This window comes from Trichomonas vaginalis, chromosome V (genome assembly GCF_026262505.1).
Source record: "Trichomonas vaginalis G3 chromosome V, whole genome shotgun sequence".
Taxonomy (NCBI): Eukaryota; Parabasalia; order Trichomonadida; family Trichomonadidae; genus Trichomonas; species Trichomonas vaginalis.
This window is the reverse complement of record NC_067207.1, coordinates 6,889,374-6,913,036: the sequence shown is the minus strand read 5'-3', so window position 1 is coordinate 6,913,036 and position 23,663 is coordinate 6,889,374. Positions and strand designations below refer to the sequence as shown.

Genomic DNA, 23,663 nt, shown 5'->3' with positions numbered 1-23,663 from the left:
TTGTATATGATTAAAAAAAGTTCTTTTTTAGGAACATAGAATTTTAATGTCATTCAATTGTATAAAATTTAGGTGAATCAGAAACAATGTATACAATTGAAACAACGATTGTTTTTGATTCAAATTATGTTCTTTATAGAAGCAAATATTATTATAACCAAGTTAATTCCAATTTTATAAACAGGAGCAAATTAGAAATTGATAAAGTAGGTGGCAGGCATGTATATCGGCGAAGAATGGTCACTTTTTACAGAAAATATTGTTAAGGGTGCCGGAAAGTGAAGTGAAAGCTATTATAAAAACAACACTTTTCAAACCCATAAAATCATTTTTATTTTGTTTTGTTTATATGAGTATAAACCTTAAGTGATGATGTATCATAGTATCATATTCAAACTAAGTGAAAACGATGTTTATGATTATAAGGTTATCGAAAAAATACAAAAATCATTCAAAATTTTTAAAATCTGGAAGGAAAAAAGTGCATTTATCTCAACATATGAGAATTGAAAATAAAATTTGTTCTGTAAAACTTTTAGTATAACTATTGAAATTTTGTGTTTAATGTATCTCACTGGCTTAAACACAATATTGGAGGACTAGATACAAATCTAATTAAACTTTGAATGAGACCATTTCGACTGGAAACCACTACCATTGTGTTTGTTCCCTAATGGTAATTAGCAGAATCCAGTGAGATGGTAGTGCAATCGGTCTTAGTTTTGAAGTTACCCACTAATTGCATCTCGACACTTTTTAACAAGTGCCAAATGTTTTCTATAAAATATCTAGTATCTTGTACCTAGATATTATTCCTGCAGTACCAGCCCCTGCCATGGAATAACCAGGGACTAGATAGGTCCGCAAGTTCGAAAATTGCGAAACAGTTTTCTTCATACTGGAAGTATCCAAGACCTCAATATCATAGAAGTAAAAACCTTAGTATATACACTACTAATATATGTTTCAATATCATTAATATCTTTACTACAAATGAAGTTATGAGCAATACTCGTAATCGCGTCACCTCACTTTCCGGCACCCTTAATATTATCTGACAGTAAGCATTTTCTTGATTGCTAAGAAAGCAATCATTCAAGGATTATACTGAGTTTGATTTATGGAACTCGTATTATAGTGTGGGGCTTGATAAGTTTTACGTTTATAATGATGAATTTAACAAAGTTGAAAATTTAAATTTCAAGAAAGATGGCATAAAGCTCTTGCATTCACTTTGCACGTTTATATATTGTCGTTCTAATGTGAATGGTGGAGCAATCACCTTTATTGGAAGTAGTTCTATAAGTGAAGATAAATTTTATGACGAAGGCTCGATTAATTATGTCCAAGCCAGTAATCGATTTACAACAGCTCATCATACATATGCATATTTGAGTTCTTCAGAAAATTATACATTGAATGAAGGTTGTCTATATAATTCCAAATTTAAATCCACAAATATGGGAGGTATTTGCATAGAAAAAGGGAGCAAAACTATAAAATATTATAATTGCTCGAATTGTGAGTCGGGGTGTAATTCCTGTCTTTATATGAAAGACTCGGAAGATGCCCCTAATATTTCATTTTGTAACTTCATTAGTAACGCAGCTGTATTAGATACTTCATGTTTTGTTGTTCAACAATCACCACAAGGAAATAAATATTCTGCTGATCATTTTGTGATGTTGAATAATACGCATAAAGGAAATGGTGGAATTATTGAAAGCTATTACACCAATCTTTATATAGATAATTCTGTAATTCTGGGAAACCCAGGAAGTAGCTATATGTTTTATACTTCGAACGGAAAAATTATCATCAGTAATAGTATTGTCGATTATATGACATCCTCATCTGCAAATGGTGCATTTGAAAGTTCGAATATTTCTCATAGAACTCCCAATGGATGGGAGTTTAAATTATTATCACCATCCTATTTGAGACATTCAAAAATATGCACAAAATGTGAAAACAAGTTATTTTGTTCTTCAATTGACTACATAATGATATTGTTTTGTTTAGTTTTAAAGTAAAAATCATATATTAAATTATGAATTAATATAAAGAAATTACCAATGATGCAAATTTTGTTGTCTTTACATATGAAGAATACTTCACTAGGTACAGGATTTGAAAATGAACTAATTTAGCAAAATTAAATTTGCATTTTTCAAGTTGTATGAGTATCATTTGCACCATGAAGTCTGATATAACTACTCAAATCTAAGTTTTGAATTTTAAACAATTCTATGTCATTTCATACATCTCAAATACAGTTAATATCTTATATTTCTTTCAAAGTAGTTTATTTTCACTAGAAATATAATAATCATGATCATAATTTAAAACATCAAAGGATTTAGATATTTAAAAGACATTATTATCGAATTAAGAAAACAATCATAAATTCTTAAAGGCGTACTGATATTAATGTGAATGATTCTTTGAGTTAGCTCATATTCCACACGCATTCTTGACATTAAAAAATTAAGGCTTTTTATTATGAAATCTGACAAAAATCTGTGAGAAATTTCGAAATCTGAAAAATTATTATAAATCAGTCATATCATATAATAATGATGAATAATACACAAATTGGAAATGGTGGTATTGTTGAATGCTATGATACAAACTTATTTATCAGCAATTCTTTCATTTTAGGGTTTCCTGGAAGCTCTTATATATTCTATGCTTGCAATGGAAAGATAATCATCTCTAATAGTATTGTAGAGCATATGACAACATCATCATCCGGTGGGGCTTTTGAAAGGACAAATGTCTCATCATCAACTCCATATGGATGGAATTTTATTCTATTATCGCCTCCATATATGAGACATACAAAGATATGCACAATGCCTGCAAGACAACTGTTTTGTGCAAATTCAATTAATATTATTATGTTAATTTGTTTGTTTCTTGATTAAAAAATTTCTCCAATATGTTCTCCATTATTTTGTTCCAACTATAAGAATTCTGTGTCTTATATATATATATAAATGATTATCTTTATTCCATAGTTTTCTATAAGCTTTCCTTTTGAAGTTCGATTTTTATATATATATATATATATGCCCCTATGACGGGGCCTTCAATTTAGATGTTTAAGGTTAATTTTCAATGACGCTTCACGCCAGTTATCAAAAATTTGAATTAAAGTCAGATGGGCGTAAGTGCAGCCTTAAGAGTTCACTTACCACTTTCTCACATGCTCTTTAAAAATCATTATATCTTTATTTTAATAGCAGAAAAATATAACATCCATATCAGCTACTATACAATGATTTATAATAACTTTTTCCCGACCAAAAATATTAACTTTTGACATTAGAAAATTGGGATATAAAGCCTGAGATTCAAAAAAATTGAGAGAATGTCAGAAAGTGATAAGTGAACTCTTAATTTTTGAAAATCAAGGTATAAAGAGCGATTACATAAAGCTTATCCAGAATTCGATTTATGGGAATCATGATATAATGTCGAACTTGATAAGTACTATATTTATAAAGACGATTTTATTAGAGTTCTTCATTCCCTCTGTATGTTCATTTATTGCCACTCCAATGAATATGGTGGTGCCATCAATCAATATTGAATAATCAAATAACTGTTAAATATGTCATTGGGATGAGATTTTTTTTCAAAATAATAAAAAAATGCGGGTTTTCCTACAAGTGCAAAAAATGCACAAAAACGATTATTTTACATTCAATTTGCGCGTTATTTGTGCGTTTAAAAATCTATCCGCGTAAAGTAGTCAAAAGATGTAAGCATTTTTTCTTTAATATATTTTGCATATGCAATTGTGGCTATACTTTATTAATGGTTTTGATTATTTATAATAGTCAACTCCAAATTTTTTCAAATGCGCAAAATATGCGCAGATTCAATTTTAAATAATCGTTTTTGCGCATTTTTTGCACCCCATGTAAAACCCAAAAAATGTGACATAATAATCCGAATTTTTGAATACCTTTCTCAATTTTGATTATCCTGATCATTTTTTTTCCCTATAAAGGTTAATTGAAGCCGATTATCCTGAGTTTGATCTATGGAAATCGTATTATAATGTTGAACTTGATAAGTTCTATGTTTATAAAGGAGATTTTATCAAAGTTGAAAACTTAAACTTCCAGAAAAATGGAATCAGATTCCTTCATTCACTTTGCATGTTCATATACTGTCGTTCCACTGCAAATGGCGGTGCAATCACCTTCATTGGCAGCAGTTCCATCACAGAAGATAGATTTTATGATGAAGGATCTGCAAACGTAGTTCAAGCAAGTGATAAATTTACTACCGCAAATCATGCATATTTATACTTAGATTCAACCGCAAGCTATATTATGAATCAAGGATGTGTTTTTAATTCTAAAACAAATACAACAAACGTTGGAAATATTTTAGCTGAGAATGGCGATAAAACAATAAAATTTTATAATTGTTCTTATTGTGAATCTGGATGTAACTCTGCTCTTCATCTAAAGATTTCGTCAAACAACCCTGAGATTCTTTATTGTAATTTTATAAGTGCTTCATCAATTAAAACAGCTTCTTGTTTTGTTGTTGAAGAAAATAGTCAAGGATCTAAATATACTGTAAATCACATGGTAATGATGAATAATACTCAAAAAGGAAATGGAGGAATAATTGAATGTTACAACTTAAATTTATACATAAATGATGCAGTTATTCTTGGAAATCCTGGTAATTCTTATATGTTTTATATCAACGGTGGGAAAATTATAATTAGTAATAGTATTGTCGATTATATGACAACCTCAACCGTAAATGGTGCTTTCGAAAAGACAAATGTCTCACAAAGTACTCCATATGGATGGAAATTTAGGCTATTATCTCCTCCATATATGAGGCATACAAAAATATGTACATATCATATCCAATTTAAATTTTGTGCATTTTTAAATTATAATATGATGTTGATATTTTTGTTTCTAGATTAAAAATTCTTAAACGAACCAAGATATTTCATCCTAATTTAAAAATTCAAGCGTGAATATTATTGACCTAAATACTGAAACAATTTTTAGTGTATGTTCAGTATATAATCACCAAACTCTTCAGAAATTTCATATTCCATTTTTATTTGAGAAGCATCATTGAAATTAACAACAATTAAAGAGGAAAATATATTATGATAAATTGGAAATTGAAGAATAATCTAAAACTGGAGCATCAATTGAACTTTATGTGAAATATGGTATGAGTGATCCCAAGATATCATATTGTAATTTTGTGAGAGTTTTGTCAAAACCAGGTGCTTCATTTTTTGTTGTTTCAGAAGATTCACTTGGATACAGATATTCTGCAGATCATCTAATAATGGTAAATAATGCCCAAAATGTGAATGGCGGTAAAATTGAATGTTATAGTTCTAGTTTATTCATAGACAAATCGGTCATTCTTGGAAAGCCTGGAAGTGCGACCGTGTTTTATACTGATAATGGAAAGATTATAATCACTAATAGCATTGTTGACGATTATACATTATCTTCATCAAATGGCGTTTTTGAGAAAACGAATGTCTCAAGAAATATACCAAATGGATGAAAATTTAAACTTTTATCTCCCTCATATATGAGGCATACCAAAGTTGGCACATTTCCCAATAGGAATTTGCATTGTTTATATTCAAATATAATTTTATGCTTGTTTGTTTGTTTCTAAATTAAAAAATATACGAAAATTTATATAAGACGCAACTAAGATAATCAATATTGGTTTCAGAAATCTTAGAATTTGTAAAAAGAAATTAGATCTTCCTGGCAAAGTAACGAGTATTCACAGGTCGACTTGATAGCAGCTTGATGAAAATTTGTATTTATATAGTTCGATATATATCCTTTATAATATCTTATCTCCTATCGTTTTTTTTTAAATTGAGACATTACATTGACACTTTTTGAATCATATGAATCCTTTGTAAACTTCTCAACATTGTATTATAACCCAAGATGATACAACTATGAAGATCGCTATGATAAAAATTGAACTTCAATATAATTTTGAATCTTCCTTTTTTTAACGATAATATTTTTGAATGTCTGGCAAATGACATTAATTTTCTATAAACTATTCAAATATTTGTAATAATTTAAAAATTTCATTGTTATGCTGTTAATCCTTGCTCTCTTTTCCCTAGCTAATAGCTATGAAGAAGATTACTACATGGAGGAGAATGGCCTTTTCTCGAAACTCAAAAAGGCCCTTAAGAAAATTTAAAAATGGGTTCATCATAAACACGAACGTACAACAACTGAGCCTGTCAGAATAGTTAGGTTCACTCCATCAAATCTTGAAAAAGAATACAAAACAAAGAACCTTGAATCCCTAATCAACCGAATTGCCAAAAGTTTCCATCTTGATGTTCAGAAAGTTGCCATGTTCTTCAAACTTTCCAAATGGTCAAAATCTGCAAAGCAATTGTTCAACAGAAATGACTTTGGCAAAGTTCAGAATAAAGATCAAAGATCTGTTTATCTTGGCGGCACTGTCATCAAAATTACGAAGTCCAATGGCCAATACACTGTCAACTGCCGCCAGGCAGCTGTTCGTGCTCTTGTTCAGGCCACACGCACAAGGCATAAATACAGAACTAATTGGGGCCGTACTCACAAGACTCACATACAAAAATGGCGCGCACTTACAGCTGGTGAGATCCAAAAGATCTACAAGGAGTGCAACAAACAAATCGCAGGCCGCATCAAGGCTTATAAGCGCATTTAAGATAGATATTTTTAAAGATATCTTAGAAAATGCTTCATTATTAAATCACAAAGTTTCGAATGAAACATGTGATATATTTAGTTGAAACATTTTTTATTTTTATGCTTAAATAATGAAAAACTGAATTTTCAAAATTTAAAATTCAATTCAGTGATGTCCCATAACACATGGAATGTTAAATTAATATAGAGAAGTTGTAGCATTTTCTTCTTTAAATTGTGAATTTAACCTAAAATAAAATATATTATTTTTTAAATTTGACCATTTTTAAATAATTTTTATGCTGATCAAAATTTTTGTTCAGTGATAATGTCTTATATTAAGTCTGATATGTTTTGATAGCTTTACAAAACATATTCGTCGTATTTGTAAAGTTTTCAACTATTGCTTTAAATTGGATAATATAAATCAAATCTTCAACTATATGTAAGCAATTTTTCTGCCATAAACAAGATTGAATTTCATAGTCATTGAATTATTTGATCAGTTTGTAAATCTTTGTTTGAATTGTTCTCAGGTTCCGATATTCTTGAAAGTTAAAAGTTATGAGATTTGAAAACATTTTCAATATTTACGGTTTTTAAGAGTATGAAGAGCCGATTCAATAAGGCTCATTAATGAGAGTTATAGCCTTCAAGAGACATTTAGAAGCTGATTATCCTGAGTTTGATCTATGGAAATCGTATTATAATGTTGAACTTGATAAGTTCTATGTTTATAAAGGAGATTTTATCAAAGTTGAAAACTTAAACTTCCAGAAAAATGGAATCAAATTCCTTCATTCACTTTGTATGTTCATATACTGTCGTTCCACTGCAAATGGTGGAGCCATTACCTTCACAGGAAGCAGTTCTATAATTGAAGACCGATTTTATGACGAAGGTTCTATCAATTATGTACAAGCTGAAGATAAATTAACAACAGCCCATCATTCATACGTATATTTGAGTTCCTCAGATAGTTATACCATGAATGAAGGATGTCTATTCAATTCCAAATTTGAGTCCACAAATGTGGGAGGAATTCACATTAGACAAGGGAGTAAGACTATAAAATATTATAATTGCTCAAAATGTGAGTCAGGAACTAATTCTGGACTTTTCTTGAGAGTTTCGTCGAATGCCCCTACGATTTCTTATTGTAATTTTATTGATAATTCTGCAGTATTAGATACTTCATGCTGTGTTGCCTCAGAGAACTCTGGAAATAGCTATTATGCCGATCATTGGGTGATGGAAAATAATACACAAAAAGGAGTAACTGGAATAATTGAGACTTATAGCACCAGTATTTATATAGATAATTCTGTCATTCTTGGGGATTCAGGTAACGGTGTTATGTTTTATACTTCTGGTGGAAGCATTACTATAACAAATAGTATTGTTGAGCATTATACAACATTGTCCTATAATGGTGAATTTGAAACATCAAATATTAGTGATAAAACATCTAATGGATGGCGATTCGTACTATTATCGCCTCCCTATATGAGACAATACAAAAATATGCTCAAATCCTGCAAGACAGATGTTTTGTAAATCATCAAAATATAACACTATGTTGTTTTGTACGTTACTCAGGTAAAAGTATCAGCAATAACTCTTTTAACAAAAAAAATCACTTGAAACAATCAGAAGAAAATTGCAACAAATCGTTGGTTGAAATCATTCACTCTCATTAGCTCATTATCAAATAAAAAGATATTAGATGGCATGTATATAAAAATATAAGTATGTGAAAAATATTGGAAAGTATTCTTCTTCGTAGATGGAGTTTTTCCTATCGCTATATACAAAACATATATAGAAATACAAAACATATATAGAAATACAAAACATATATAGAAATACAAAACATATATAGAAATACAAAACATATATAGAAATACAAAACATATATAGAAATACAAAACATATATAGAAATACAAAACATATAGAAATGCAAAGCATATGAATATATAGAAATACAAAATATATGAATATATAGAAATACAAAATATATGAATATATAGAAATACAAAATATATGAATATATAGAAATACAAAATATATGAATATATAGAAATACAAAACATATGAATATATAGAAATACAAAACATATGAATATATAGAAATACAAAACATATGAATATATAGAAATACAAAACATATGAATATATAGAAATAATCCAAACAATAAAATCTATTTATATATATATATATATATATAAAACAAGTAAAAATAAAATCTATAAATAAAAATTAATCAGAAGTATATTGAATCACAGAGAAATTCTCTATTTGTTTGATTTCAGATGATTTTGCAACAACAGCAATGTGTATCTTAGAGCTCATGAATGATCTAATTGCTGTATAAATGTCACTCAAGTTCAAATAAAAGAGATCTCTGAAAAATGTTGTTTTGTTTTCAATTGAAAATCCACTCAAAAACGTATCAATGTTTCTTGTAGAAGGATCTCGAGGAGCATTGATTCTCTTAAGGATTGCATATATACACTTCCTCATGTCTTCTTCTGTAAATGTTCTTTCGTTTATACTCTTCAATTTTGACATCATTTTGTCACTCATTTCTGTCACGTTTTTGACATTTTCAATGGTGAAATAAATGACACTTATCAATGGATCACTTGTATTTTCATCGACTCTTTCACCGTAAGAACTATCGACAATCTCGTTGAGATACCCTTTGCATATCATTTTCGCTGTTACATAGTAAGCTGCTGCGATTTTTTTTCCAATAGGAGGAACAGGAATTGAAAAAGTGACAGATGAAAGTGAATGGTCGGACTTGAAAGCTGATTTTTGGTAAATTGACATCTCCGAAATAAATAATCTAATTGTGTCAATTCCTTTTTCGATCGGTTGGTGAGAATTTAATTTTTCCATTAATGAAAGGAGTCTTTTCTCAATTCTCTGGCGGCTTTCGCAGTTGCAATGAAGTGAAGCTGAGAAATCTCCATTTATGAACTTCTTGTCGTATAATCTTGAGATCAAATCCAAGATATTTTCTCTTTTGTCATTATTCAAGTATTTTCCGAGCCTTTTGTAAAAAGTAACGCCAAATAACATCTCTTGCAGTGCTGCCCCTCGCGAAAGAGCTGCAGCAGAGAACATTTGGGAGAATAATGTAGCATTTATCATCAAATGCTTAGTATACAAATCATACGTCTCTTGTAAAATGTCCATCATCAAGATAGGATCAATCAAATTGGGTTTACTAATGAGAGAAGTCATGTATTCGATTAAATTATTCGCATTCTTCGAAAGAGACTTTCCTTCAATGATAATGGTCAAGTTTGCGGTATCCTCTGAATCATAACTAGCTGAAACCAAGTACTTAATTGAGATTCCTCCGGTGAATTTTTCGATTAAATTGTCAAACTCTTTTTGTGACATTCCATCGACTCCTGTCTTACCAAATATAGTCAGAAAAATTGGAAAATCCTCTAAAAGTTCTTCATCCAAGTTAATTGAGTTTTTAATTCTGATATAAACGACGTCATTCGTTGGTTCTTCATAGGAATACACGAACCCGTTACCTAATACATTCCCTGGTTTGTAAAAGCTGTCAAGTATTTCAGAAAATGAAAAATTTGAAAAATTATTTTTTTCATTTTCTTCATTTTCGGTGTTTTGTATGAACCTCTCTGTTTTTGAGTATTTAGAAATTATTTGTGATAAATTGGAGTTGAATTCTGACTCAAAATTGTTATCATTTACAAAATCTATGTCAATTCTGTTTTGGTTCTCAAATAAACGCCTTCTCATGACCAATTCGAAGTATTTAGGCTGCACAGCGAGTAGTTTCTTAATTCTCTCCACTTCCCAGGTCATTTTTATGTAATTTAATGGAGAATAACCATAAATCCACGGATTTACGACATTTGAAAAATAGTCATGGCCAAGATGTTTCGAATTTTCTCTCAGAGATATTTCGTAGTTCTGTAAAACTTCTTGAATTTTTTCTTCGGAAAATCCGTTTTTTAAAATTGTTTCAAGTGAAATTTGGAGCTGATTTGAGAATGTTTCGTCTAAAGAGACTCCATCAGCACAAATGGTTAATCTTGGAACTCCAGTTTTGAAATAAAATTTTGATTCGCAAATTTTATTTGCATAAGCTTTCGTAAGCAACTGGTATTGTATAGAATTGTTTCCTGGCTCTAATAGCAAGTGGGAAAGTACATCAACATCAATTAATTCTGATAAATTACTCACATCAGAGATTAGCCACGTAACTGTTGATCTTTTTTGGTAATCTGATTTGGAAATGTTAGTTACTTGAATCTTCTTGTAGATTGGTTGTATCAATGGCTGTAAATGAGAATTTAATTTAAATCCAGATTTTGAACCATTGTTTTTAACTGTAGAAGCGAGAATTCTGAGTATTTCTTGTTCATCGTAATCGCCAAAATGGTAAAATAATGCATTTTGTGGCTTTATATACTTAAAATAATCATAAACTGTTTGATTGTAAGATGTAGAGGCAAATGAAAGCGGATTTCCGTATATTCCGTAAGGGAATCCACTCTGATTGTAAATAGCATTTAAAATCGCTTGTTTTGTCACATAATCTTTTTCAAAAATTTGATTTTTTGAAGATTCAAATGCGGATCCGGCAGCGTATATTTTCTTTTCGAAAGGATCTGATGATTGTTTAAGATAAAATGTTGATTTTATGAAATTATTTTCTGTAATATTTGGTTCAAATATGTTATTTAGAGTAGCTTTGAGTTGCTGTTCGAATTCTGATCTGTAGATACTAGAAAATTGAAACTGAATTGATTCTTGAAAAAAATCTTTAAAATAATCAATGTTTTGATATGGATTAGCTGCAAATTTTGGTATATTTAGCAGTATATTGTGTACTCCTGTGTGATTGTACGGTAAATATTTAAATGCTACTGCGAAATGATTTTCTTTTTCTTTTGTTTTAATGTTTAGGAATTCGTATTTATATTTTCTGTGTTTGTAAAGTGTTGCCACATAATTCAATTCTGTTATATTAGCAACACCCTTGATTTCAAACTCGCCAAGGATTATATTTTCGTTTGTTTTTCTTACAAGGAATATTGATGCGGTTACTATTAGTATTGGGGTAAAATATGAGAACATCACCCGGAAAAGGACCCGAGATTCTGTGATGCACTCATTCTGCATCAAAAGAAAAACAAGAAAATAAAAGGATTATAAGTTAATTTGTATTAGCTAAAGTATGTATGTGTTTAGATATTGTTAATTACAACTTTAGAAATCATTTTCAGGACATTTTTTTCTAAACTGTAACAAATCTTACAAAAAGTGAATGAAAACACAAGGGTTAAGCAAAAGGATGTTACTGAATCTGATTTATTCTCATTAATTTTTTTTTACAAATTTTCAAAATTTTCTATTTTTCTATCGTGGTGACTATCAAATTTTACATTTAGATTTGTTATATGCCTTGAAATAGTTCTTTTCAATCAAAAAATGGGAGATGGAGAATTTGCAGTTTTTTGTATTTTAGATATGCTATTTGTTTCAAGTATAACTATAGAGCTTTTATATAAAATAACCGCAAAAACCGTGAATAGAATTCTATCGAATTTTTTTTTACTTCAAAAATAAAATATGGCAGCAAGACTTGATGACTTTATTATTTCAGTCTTAAATGCCCCAACATTTGATGAGCAAAAGATAGTTATTGCTAATGAGCTTGCCGCAGTAAGAACATTCATTAGAGATTGCGACTTAAAATATAAACCTTCGTTAATAGCGAAGATAATGTTTCTTGGAGTTCGCGGTGACAATGTTGCCTGGGCAAATATCGAAATTGCTAATTTAATGGCAAACGAACGCCCGTCATACAAAAGAATCGGATATCTTGCCGCAATCAATTTATTCGAAAACGAAAATGATTTGATGGTATTGATTACCCATACTATGGCTAAAGATTTAAAGAGTACAAATCCTTTAGTACAAATGCTTCCTCTCACATTATTAGCTCAAATAGGAACAGCCGATATGTGCAGAGAGCTTTCAACGCATATATGTGATTTACTTAGCTCCGGAAACCAAAACATCATCAAACGCTGCTGTGCGGCTATGTATCATTCTGTACTTTTAGTTCCTGATCTTGCAGAAAGATTCAGACCATATGTGCATAAGCTTTTAAGTAGCTTTTATCATTGTGTTGTAAGTGCGACTATAGACCTCGCAATCGCTTTAATGAAAATAAATCCAGGTCTAGTTAAGGCTTGGCAGCAATTTTCAGGCCCATTCACGAAAATTATCAGTACCTTATACGAGACAAAGCCGATTAAGGAGTTTGATTTCTTCCATTTCAACGATCCATTTTTACTTACAAAAATTTTGAGAATTGTCGCTTGTTTACAGACACAATCCGACGAACTTGACGATTTGCTCTCAACGATCGTCGCAGGAGTCGATGTTCGTCGTAATACAGGCAGAACAATCTTATTCCAAGCGATTCAGACTATTAAAATCTGCGCGAAGAAGCCATCACTCAGATCTCTCGCTTACAATCAGATTGGACGCCTCTTCTCCCTTAAGGATCCCAATGTTTTGTACTCTGCCTTGTCAACCTTTTCCAGGGTTCTTTATTCGACCGGTCCTCTTGATCGTTCTAACGCTGATAGTGTTGTTCTACAGAGATACAAGTCGCAAGTCGTCACTTGTTTGAGTCATAAAGATCCATCAATCAGAAGAAGGGCTTTGGATGTTGTTGTCGCTCTGGTTGATGCGAATAACGTCGAAACTCTCATACCTGATGTCATGGGATATCTTTCTATGGCAAATGCTGATTTCAGAACAGAATTAGTCGCAAAATTATTCACAAGTATAACAAGATTCGCTCCGAACGAGAACTGGAGGTTCGAAACAATCAGAAAATTAATTATCGATAGCGGTGCTTACGTCGGTTCCGAGGTTATTACGAACTTTTGCAAATCTATCATGACAAGTGACACATTACGTGATATTGCAGTCATGCAGCTTGCAAAAGATATAGCTGAGAACCCGGAGAACCAGGCTCTCATACAAGTTGGAGCTTTCCTTTGCGGAGAATACGGAGAAGATGCGACAATCTTGCAAACTCTTAATAAGATCATGCTTATGCCACAGACAACCGTCGAAACTAACTGCTACGTATTGATTGCGATCGCCAAACTTGGTGAACGCCTTGGACTTTCTGATCAAGCTGCAAATGTTATCGGATACTTCGCTAATTCAAACAATCTCGAATTACAACAGCGTTCTGGAGAACTCATACGTATTCTAAAGCACTCCAGACTTAGCGCTCCTTTACTTGCTCCAGCAGATTACGATGCTCAGCAACCATCAACGATTAAACAGCCAACAGAGGACGTAGATTTACTTGGTGGATTATCAGAACCATCACAGCCACAGCAATCTTCAAATCAACAAACAGATGCCGTTGCAGATTTGCTTGGTCTCTCTGCTTCACCAGTTAAAGTCACTCCTCAACCACAACAACAACCGAAACAAAATACACAGCAAATTCAGCAGCAAAAAGTCAAACCGCCAGTTCAAGTTCAAAATACAGCTCCAACAGTTGTTCAACCACCGAATACAGTGCAAGTTATTAAGACTAACGATTACGTAATATACTTTGAGCTTCGAAAGAACGCCGCAAATCCGAATCAGTTGGCAATTCGTGCTCATTACTTCAATCTTACTAAAACTATGTTGGGTAAATTCAAGATAGCTTACCAAGTACCAAACAACTTCATTTTCCGGGTTTTGCAGCAGTCAAGTGAAGATTTACCTCATGTTGGCTCTCCTGCTGTAACTCAGGTCGTTCTGATACAGGCAAAGACACCAGGACAACTAATGATGAAGACACAGATTACTTATCTTTTCGGATCGCAACCTTTGACAGATAATGCGATAATTCCGAATACTGTTTTCCAATAACTTATTATATTTATTATCTATGCATATTATTTATTTTAAATATCTGTTTCTATAAAGTATTTTATCCTTTCTTTATATTTTTTGTATCTTTGAAAATTATTAATTTTTTGTAACAATGCATTATTCATTTGGAACTAATTTATATCATGGATTAGGATATGGTGGAGTTATTGTGGAGGTTGTACAGGAACTTGTGTTTCAAATATAGATTGTAGTTCATTTTTCTCCAGATACTACCATCTCAGAACATTACCATATAAGTAAACCAGTGCATACAGACCGGAAAGATTATTATTTAGGCTATGTATTTTCGAATCCTGTAATGTAGGATGATGTCGCAACAAAGTATCTAGGATTTGGAATGGTCGAACTTCGATAATCCATGATTGTTATTCTAATTCGAAAGTTAGTTGCACAAGCATATGTAATAAAAATGGCCTTAGTATATTTGTATTTGCCCTTATCTATTTTGATAGTAAATGTAATTGAATAAATATAAACCAAATGAATGCTACCAATAGTAATTTTTCGTAGAACAAGTAATTAGAATAGCTGTTTTAATGAGAATTGATATTAATGAAAATGTTTTGTGATATGAAGTTGATATTGGGATGAAATATTTTAAAATCTGAACAAATGCATCTTTATTAAGATATTGGTGAGTCCAAAACATAGGCAAAAATTGCAAAATTTATTAGAAGCTCCTAAAAAAATGAATGTTACGCATCGAACAATATGTGATTCCCCAGCCCCGGAATCAGCAATTCGATGCCACCTTCCGTTTTCAAAGGCAGATTGCATTGTTACTGCCAATGGAAACAAGCTCCAAGTCTATTCAACGAAGGAAGATGATTTAAGATTAGTATGGGAAAAGAAGTTTTGGGGTGAAATTTTCGGTGTATACAGGCATAAAAGTGGTGGAGAATACGATTCAATCATTGTTGGCTGCGATACAAGTAAAGTTATTGTTCTACAGGTTATAGATAATGATTTGAAAGAAACAGAATATCACGAATTTAACAGACCTGGCCCACCAGAGCCAGATCCACCAAAACCAGAACGTCCTTTCGATATTAGTACAAGATTACGCAATAAAACAATTATGGATGCCGACCCAACAGGTACATGCCTTGCATTACTTCTTGCTCAAAATATTCTTTACGTTTTACCTCTTGCCAACAAGATTAAAATCGAAAGTACCGAAAAAGCTGGTGATGAATACCATTCCAGCTGGAAAGTAATTAAAGATGCGTTCGCGTATGATGTCCACACAGATTTTAAATCGCCGTTATACAGAATTCGAGATATGGTTTTCTTGGACGGATATAAAAATCCAACTCTCGCTATTATTCACGAATTAATTCCTACATGGAGTGTCAGATTACCACTTCAGAAATCAACTGTTGCGGTTTCAATTGTTTCTCCTCCATTAAAAAAAAAGGAAACTGTTTTAATTTCAGCATCAATCGATAAAGTTACAATGTGGACATCCCGTGCATTACCACATAACTCATTTGGCTTAGTTCATGTTCCAGATCCAATTGGAGGCTTCCTTGTTCTCTCAAAGAACGCAATTATTTACATGGACCATACAAACATTGTTGCTTTAGCATTAAACAAGCTCGCATACTTAGATGATGAAGTTCCAGTCGATATTACAGCAAATGGACCTGGTTGTCACGAATTATATTCAAAAGTTGGTACAGCTATCGATAAATCACATATTTTATTGACCGTTGACCAACATTATTTGTCCATTTTGACTTTACATTACAATGGTGTCAAAGTAACAAATCTTTCTTTAAATGTCAACTTAAATCTTGAATTTCATCCATCATGCTTCCTTTCTCTTAACTACACGAACAACAGGAGCCTTGTTTTCATGGGATCTACAACTCATGACTCAACTTTGTCCGAAATAATTTTAGAAATTGAAGAAGAAGAACTTGCAAGCTTTTTGGTCGACCATGTCATGACAGAAACACAAAATGATCTCTACCAGAAGTTCTTTAAGTCATTACCAAGGCCTAAAACCCTTTCAAAAGTCAAATCATTTTCTGTCAACAACATTTCTTACATCAGACAGCTTGGAACTGTTGCCAATGCCACTCCTTGCCTCAAGCTGAGCCAGATAGATGAAAATGAAGAACAGATCGCGATGGCTCTCGCATGTGGCTTCAAAAAATACGGTTGTTTGCATTTCGTTCGTAGTGGTATCGATCCAAACCTTGTCAGTGAATTTAATATCCGCGGAGTTACTGGAATTTATTCATCAGAAAACTTCTCATATATCTTGATCTCAACAGATGAAGGAACATCCGTACTTTACGCCGATAGCCAGAACCTTCCAGAGATCAACGATGAGTTTACGAGCCAAGTAAGTAAGGAAAAGACTCTTTTTGCAGGAGATTTCAACAACTTCTTCATCCAGATCACTAAAACAGTCGTAAGAGCGATCAAATATTCACAAGAAGATGGTTTCTCCCACACTGACCTCTATTCTGGCTCTTCTCCAGCTGTTTTGGATGCAAGAATTTCTTCAAATGCCCTTGTTGTTCTATTTGACAACTATACAATATGCGCATATGACAGAGCGTTGGAACCAATGACACCTCTCACTAACAAATATTTCAGCCGAATCGCAATTTTCGGTAAATATTTATTTGTTTATTGTACAAACGGCGTTTTGAGAATGTTTTCCGTAGAAACGATGACGGAAGTTGCCACATTTGATAATTTCAAGGCATTTCCTGATTTCATTGCTCCTCTCGGAAAAGATGAGATTCCATTGCAGCCATCTTCAATTGGTATCGTTGATATCTCGTTCGTTGTCTTCGAATCAGTTGTCCTTCTTGTTCTTACACCTCGCGATGGCCCTGCTTTCTTCTATCAATGGGTTGAATCTAAATTATTCTTCAGAAGGATCAAAATGCACAGATTCGCAGTTACTTCACGAAAGAATATTGATATCATCCCATTCAACGGCATTTCGGATGTTTTCGATGGTTGTTTCGTCACAGATCCATCAAATCCTTTCTTTATCCTCTCGGAAAACGGTTACCCACGTATCATCCCACTCTCCGAGTCATTCAACTGCAAACCACGTGCTTTTGCCCCTGTAATGCGTGGTCCTTACAAGAATCACTTTTTAATTGCGGACGAAGACCAAATCAGGCTCTGCAATCTCGAGAATATTAAGCCAGAACACAATTTCTTCATCATTGATGGCTGTATTGTCGAGAGAATCCCTGTTGGAATGACTGTAAGAAGAATTGCCTACTGCCAGAACCCGAATTGCGTCGCTTTCATCGCTTCCCATCCAGAACCATTCACAACAGAGAACGAAAAGAAGATCGATGTCGAAGTTTATGAGAATCTTCAGGTTCATTACCAAGAACCACCTTCTCCAGCCAAAGTTTACCCAGATGAGGACTACGAAACAATTCCTAAGTGGAATGAAGAGCGATACTCCCTGTTTCTCTATACAAAAGATGGTTTGCAACAAATGGTCGATTACGCAAACCACGAAATCGTCAATACAGTGCAATTTGTACATACTACTCCGATGCCAGAGGATGGAATAACCCTCCTTAACACGTATTTGGCCGTAGGAAGTGGATTCTTGTCTCAACCGGAAAAAATGATGAGAGGAGTCCTTTATATTTACCAAATCAGGTACATGCAGAACGATGAGGGATTTAACGAGATCACGTTAAGACCTTTGTACAACGAAACAAACAAAATTTACAAAAATCCGATTATCGAAATCACGGATAACTCAGGATACATGGCTATTTTCTGCGGTAACCTTTTGTATCTCATGAGGTTCTTCAACGAAAACACCGTAAAGATCGAAGCTTTCCTTGTTGGAAGATTCTTTGCATCATCTATCGTTTCCCTCAAGAATTATCTGCTCTACGCTGATTCCTACGAAGGCTTTGAGGTCGCCAGATGGCGTAAATACGGAAAGAAGCTCATTTCAATGGCAAGAGATACGATGACTAAATTACCTCTCAGTGCAGCATTCCTACAATACGAGGATTGCTTGGGAGGTGTCGTATTTGATGATGACGGCAACGCTCATATCTTTGACGTTGACGAATACGCGATTCCAGCAGATGCAGTTGTCAGAAAGTCAATTTTCTACATTGGAGGCCGAGCAATCAGTTCTGGTCAGTTCCCAATCAAGGCTGTGACCCAGGCAACTCAGCAAAATCCAAATGAAGAAATTGATGAAGAATTATTGCAGCTGCAGACAAAGATTGGAGGCCACATCGCATGGTATGTTACTACACATGGTAAGATCGGTGCATTCACTCCAATTGATGAAAACGATCGACATAAATTGGTCGGAGTTCAATCCGCATACGAAAAATCTCTTTGCGGACTGAGCCACTTAGAATACAGGAGTGGAAAGTTCAAGAATATGATTGAACAGGATATTTTCAACCAATCTCCAAAGAATGTCATTGATTGCGACATGTTGATTGATTTGATTGAAGATATGCCTGATCACTTGAAGTTTGCAACAAAGGGATTAAGAACACAGGACTTCTTATCTGAATTAAGAAAGATTTACAATAATGGTGTCAATGTATTCCAATAAATAACTATATATAGATTTTTATTATTTATTATATTAAAATGATTTAATATTTTTCTGAATAAAGCAAATTTTCATTAGAAATCTCACCTTTTTTTCTGAATTAAGGGTGCACACGAGAGGATCATGTAAACTTCAGAATTTAGAACCTTATTTTTAGGCATTATCTTGGCTACCTATTTAGGCTCGAAAAGCAAAAAATATCAAAAAATACAACTTGACTCCATTATGACCCTTTCATGGAGGTAGTTTTTATCCGCTAGTATTTTCCCTTTGAATCTCTTTACAATTCGAAATCAAATTCAAACCTCAGTAGAAGAAAGGAAGAATCGACTTACTACGGTTGTAATACGAATAAATACATATATTTAATTATTTTTATTTACATAATAATTGTTTGAAGCTCATATTCCAACAAATTTTTAAATAAAAACATTAAAATGTTGAAAATGTTGAAAATGTTCATATATTTTAATAGGGTTTTGGCACTTTATTGAGGAATTACTACATACATAGTCGAACTGAACTTGATATTTTGAAATTTAAATTATTTATCAAAATTAAAATTTAACTTGAAATTTATAATTATTTAGTCATATTTTGCATAATTCTAAGTAGATTTTGTAAAAAATCAAGAAAGAAAAAATTTAACGTGCTTTATTTTTTCTTTTTGAGAAAGGGACAGACTAGCCCATTGTCACTTTTTAATTTAGCAAATGAACGCTTATGGAGTGGAGTTTTTGGGTAAATCTGATTTGCTTATAAATGAAATAAAATCAAAAGAAACCATATTGGTATTATATTATGCAAAAATAAATGATCTTACTTAGTACTTTTAAAGTTAATTTCAGAAAAAATTTGACACAATGGTATCCGGCACATACAAGTGGTGTACAACCAAAATATAAGTTGGTTTAAACATATATTGCTATATCTCATGATCTTACTTAGTACTTTTAAAGTTAATTTCAGAAAAAATTTGATACAATGGTATCCGGCACATACAAGTGGTGTACAACCAAAATATAAGTTGGTTTAAACATATATTGCTATATCTCATGATCTTACTTAGTACTTTTAAAGTTAATTTCAGAAAAAATTTGACACAATGGTATCCGGCACATACAAGTGGTGTACAACCAAAATATAAGTTGGTTTAAACATATATTGCTATATCTCATGATCTTACTTAGTACTTTTAAAGTTAATTTCAGAAAAAATTTGACACAATGGTATCCGGCACATACAAGTGGTGTACAACCAAATCTTCGACTCGATGAACTTGTCATCGAGTTATATTCCAGTGTTGTTCCTTCATTCCTGATTAAGTTGCAAATTAAAGGTCTGGATTCAGAGAGAAGTGTTAAAGTTATCAAAAAAGTCACAAGAGATTTCGAAGAAATGACACAATTTAAAAAAGTCGCATGCATCAGTATGCTTGAAGCTGTTCAGAAAGGTCTGAAAAATGATACACTTGATCCCAACATTGTTTACTCAACATTAAAAATATTATTGCAAAGAAAACATTTGATTTAATAAACATTTAATTTATTATAATTAATTTTTTATTACAGTATAGTAAAAAATGCTATAAATAAATTATTATATTTTATTAAAATGTGACTTTTAATAGTAAGTGAATAAAATAAATCAGGAATTGGGAAAGAAATAAGGTTAATTAAAAATAATGAAAATTACAAGTTTAAGGTTAATGAAAAGTGACAATGGGCGAGTTTGTCCCCCACTCTTTCTTTTTTATAATAATACATATTATTATATAATTAACATATTCATAATGTTTCACCCTTTCAAAAATATAATACTCCTCCTCTCAAATAAACGTACATACGGGTGGTCTCTTTTTTCAAAAAATTAAATTTTGAAATTTTGGGCTCAAATATTAGAGATTTTTCAACCTTCAACGATATATGTTGTCTATATCAGACCTCCTTTCTTTTTGATACTTAACATTGTTCCTAAATCTTAGCCGTTAAGGCTGTTCTGAAAATATTTTTTTTTTCGAAAAAATTCGAAAAAAATTCTTAAAATTCAAAAATCCCTTAATTCCTGAGGATTTTGGAAAAAAGTTTTTACATGAACATGTGTATATTATATGAAGTATATTGATAAGGTATGGCATTCCAAACGGGAACCGCGGTTGGTTACCATGGATTTCCGTCACCGGTCACATTTTAAAGATTTTTAAAGCCTTATAAAAATATGCTTTGTAAATCATTTTTTGTAAATCGGCAAAAATTTGGTAATTTTCTTCAACTAATAAATCTGCGAATAGCATTTATAATACAAGAACATCTTTTTAAAATGCGTTTGATTCATTTTGTATAATTTCATATAGGCACATATATTCTTCCGGGACTTTCCGTGATTTTACCGTAAAATCATTAGTTTACACCAATTTTTCCGTATTTTGAATAGTTTACTGCACTTTTTCCGTAAAATTGAGTTACGGGAACCGCAAAATTTCCGGACCTCATTTTTCATAGAATATAATAATAATATTTGATAAAAAGATATATTATTTATATTTTTGATTTTTGAATTACGGAAAAAGTGAATTGATAACTTGATTTTTTTATATGGTTAATTTTTCAAATGATATTATGAAGATCTAAAATATTAAAAGTAAAAAAATTGAATTATGGAAAAAGTGAGGTCAAAAGTGAAATAAATTTGCAGAACAATTTTCATTGAAATAAGCTTTATTTTCATTATTAATAACAATGCTGTAATAAACAGAAATTCATCAAAAGTGACAGCTCTCAATTTTTTGACATTTGTAAATTCTAAATTGAATGAAAAAATGAAATAATACTAAGCATAATAATATTCTAGATTTAATTATAATTAGGAAAAAGTTAGTTTTGAGAGTACTTTTCATAGGCATATAGAATGAATATCTTCTGAAAAATAATATCATATAAACTCATATTATTTTTCTAATATATAACTATTTTATATAAAAATCAAATTCAATGATCTTAAAAGCGAAGGATAAACCTCAAAATTTACGAATATAATGAGTGGGAATATAATGCTTATCTATCATAAAACCATATGAAATATCAATTTTTGCTTTACGCCTAATTTTTGACGACAATTAGCAAAAAATGTTAAATGTTAAACTCAGTCCATTTGAATATGAAAAATAAAATTGACTTTGATTAAATGTTTTTATTTATCATGCAATTCTTCTTGCGACCAAAGATTTGAATAAAATTTCAAAAAATAAGATAGCTTAAAAAATAATATACGGTAGTGTTTACTAATAGATGAATAGTATATAAATTCTATTAAAATGGATTTGATCCAAAAAATATATAAAATTTGATCATAAATAAAATCGTTTTAAATTACTTCTTCATTTAAATTATAACAATTATTTTTGGTTTTATAGTTTTTAAAGCTCATGTGGTTTTTTTAACCACAGAATACTTATGTGCTGTAGCAAGCTTGCAATCCAAAGCTCACGTTAGACAACACGAGTCATGAAGTCTGATACTAAGGGATATCCAACATATATTTTAATAATCTAATGTTTGTGACAAATATTCAACATAAAATTAAGTTTTCGTTTCGTTACAAGGCATTCATTACTTTGGAGATATCATATTTAATGTACAGAAAAGTTAATATTAAACAATACATGCTAAAGAATTAATAAATAAGATAATAAAATAAATTTATACGTAATTACTTTCATTTAATATGCTTTATGCTGTATAATATTGATTAAGAGGCATTAAAAGGTTCCATAATCTGCTTTTATAGGCAAGATTTTTGATAAAAATTTTAAATTTTGAAAAATGATGAGAAAAGGAAAAAAAAGGTAAATGAGAGCAAGAGGAGGGAAAAAAAGAAAAAGAAAAGGAAGGGAAGGGAAAAATAAAAGAAAGAAGGACATATAAAAATTTAGATGCGCATTCTTAATGCCGAGGCGGCTTGCCGCCGAGGCGCGATTTTTTTAGGCCTCTACGGTAACCCGGCAATGTTTTTTTAAATCTTGTACAGCCCTATGATAAGGTAAAAATCAAATTTTATTGCATATTCATCGAGAAAATAAACTAATGAATCCCTCAAAATTGAGAGGGTAATCCTCCTCCTCTCAAATAAACGTACATACGGGTGCACCCTTAAGAAAGATTTTAAAATATTGTGTCAAAGATATATTAAAATGACTTTAAACTTTTATATATAGACATGTAGAAAGCCATATTCCATAACAATTCGTATAAAAAGAGAGATATTTTGCTTTGCATTTAGCTTAATCTAGTTTTATTGGTTCATTGGTCAATTCTGATTTCGAATATGATCAATTTCAATACAGATTAATGTCATTTTTCATAATTCAAACCAAAATCA

At 31.5% G+C, this 23,663-nt stretch overlaps 6 protein-coding genes across 6 annotated transcripts, besides 15 other annotated features; 5 read left to right on the top strand and 1 right to left on the bottom strand.

The window, feature by feature from the left end:
- Positions 1–266: 266 nt before the first annotated feature.
- Positions 267–287: a terminal%2Cinverted (terminal inverted repeat of tvBac_61I transposon ID:TVAGG3_0291410).
- Positions 267–1,043: a mobile genetic element.
- A 2,027-nt stretch (positions 1,044–3,070) lies between these two features.
- Positions 3,071–3,181: a mobile genetic element.
- Positions 3,159–3,181: a terminal%2Cinverted (terminal inverted repeat of Kolobok-N2_TV transposon ID:TVAGG3_0291400).
- A 1-nt stretch (position 3,182) lies between these two features.
- Positions 3,183–3,214: a mobile genetic element.
- Positions 3,183–3,214: a terminal%2Cinverted (terminal inverted repeat of tvBac_53III transposon ID:TVAGG3_0291390).
- Positions 3,215–3,369: 155 nt separating this feature from the next.
- Positions 3,370–3,402: a mobile genetic element.
- Positions 3,370–3,402: a terminal%2Cinverted (terminal inverted repeat of tvBac_53III transposon ID:TVAGG3_0291380).
- Positions 3,403–3,999: 597 nt separating this feature from the next.
- Positions 4,000–5,784, top strand: TVAGG3_0291370 (uncharacterized protein; the record flags this gene model as incomplete). The annotated part of the gene is made up of 1 exon (XM_001583887.2): positions 4,170–4,964. One exon carries the CDS (start codon positions 4,170–4,172, stop codon positions 4,962–4,964), a length of 795 nt encoding a protein of 264 aa, XP_001583937.1.
- Positions 5,785–6,136: 352 nt separating this feature from the next.
- TVAGG3_0291360 (uncharacterized protein) lies at positions 6,137–6,919 on the top strand (the record flags this gene model as incomplete). The annotated part of the gene is made up of 1 exon (XM_001583888.1): positions 6,403–6,747. The coding sequence occupies one exon, from the start codon at positions 6,403–6,405 to the stop codon at positions 6,745–6,747; it is 345 nt and encodes a 114-aa protein (XP_001583938.1).
- A 423-nt stretch (positions 6,920–7,342) lies between these two features.
- On the top strand, positions 7,343–8,444 carry TVAGG3_0291350 (pectin lyase-like family; the record flags this gene model as incomplete). Its single annotated transcript, XM_001583889.2, has 1 exon — positions 7,365–8,285. One exon carries the CDS (start codon positions 7,365–7,367, stop codon positions 8,283–8,285), a length of 921 nt encoding a protein of 306 aa, XP_001583939.1.
- Positions 8,445–8,989: 545 nt separating this feature from the next.
- Positions 8,990–11,903, bottom strand: TVAGG3_0291340 (metallopeptidase protein; the record flags this gene model as incomplete). The annotated part of the gene is made up of 1 exon (XM_001583890.2): positions 8,990–10,582. The coding sequence occupies one exon, from the start codon at positions 10,580–10,582 to the stop codon at positions 8,990–8,992; it is 1,593 nt and encodes a 530-aa protein (XP_001583940.1).
- Positions 11,904–12,355: 452 nt separating this feature from the next.
- On the top strand, positions 12,356–14,755 carry TVAGG3_0291330 (adaptin, alpha/gamma/epsilon family; the record flags this gene model as incomplete). Its single annotated transcript, XM_001583891.1, has 1 exon — positions 12,356–14,680. The coding sequence occupies one exon, from the start codon at positions 12,356–12,358 to the stop codon at positions 14,678–14,680; it is 2,325 nt and encodes a 774-aa protein (XP_001583941.1).
- Positions 14,756–15,392: 637 nt separating this feature from the next.
- Positions 15,393–19,286, top strand: TVAGG3_0291320 (DNA repair/RNA processing CPSF family; the record flags this gene model as incomplete). The annotated part of the gene is made up of 1 exon (XM_001583892.2): positions 15,393–19,286. The coding sequence occupies one exon, from the start codon at positions 15,393–15,395 to the stop codon at positions 19,284–19,286; it is 3,894 nt and encodes a 1,297-aa protein (XP_001583942.1).
- Positions 19,287–19,391: 105 nt separating this feature from the next.
- Positions 19,392–19,955: a mobile genetic element.
- Positions 19,956–19,993: a terminal%2Cinverted (terminal inverted repeat of MuDR-5_TvMULE4 transposon ID:TVAGG3_0291300).
- Positions 19,956–21,030: a mobile genetic element.
- Positions 20,994–21,030: a terminal%2Cinverted (terminal inverted repeat of MuDR-5_TvMULE4 transposon ID:TVAGG3_0291300).
- A 1,000-nt stretch (positions 21,031–22,030) lies between these two features.
- Positions 22,031–22,067: a mobile genetic element.
- Positions 22,031–22,067: a terminal%2Cinverted (terminal inverted repeat of Banshee-A3 transposon ID:TVAGG3_0291290).
- A 1,058-nt stretch (positions 22,068–23,125) lies between these two features.
- Positions 23,126–23,317: a mobile genetic element.
- Positions 23,318–23,663: the final 346 nt, after the last annotated feature.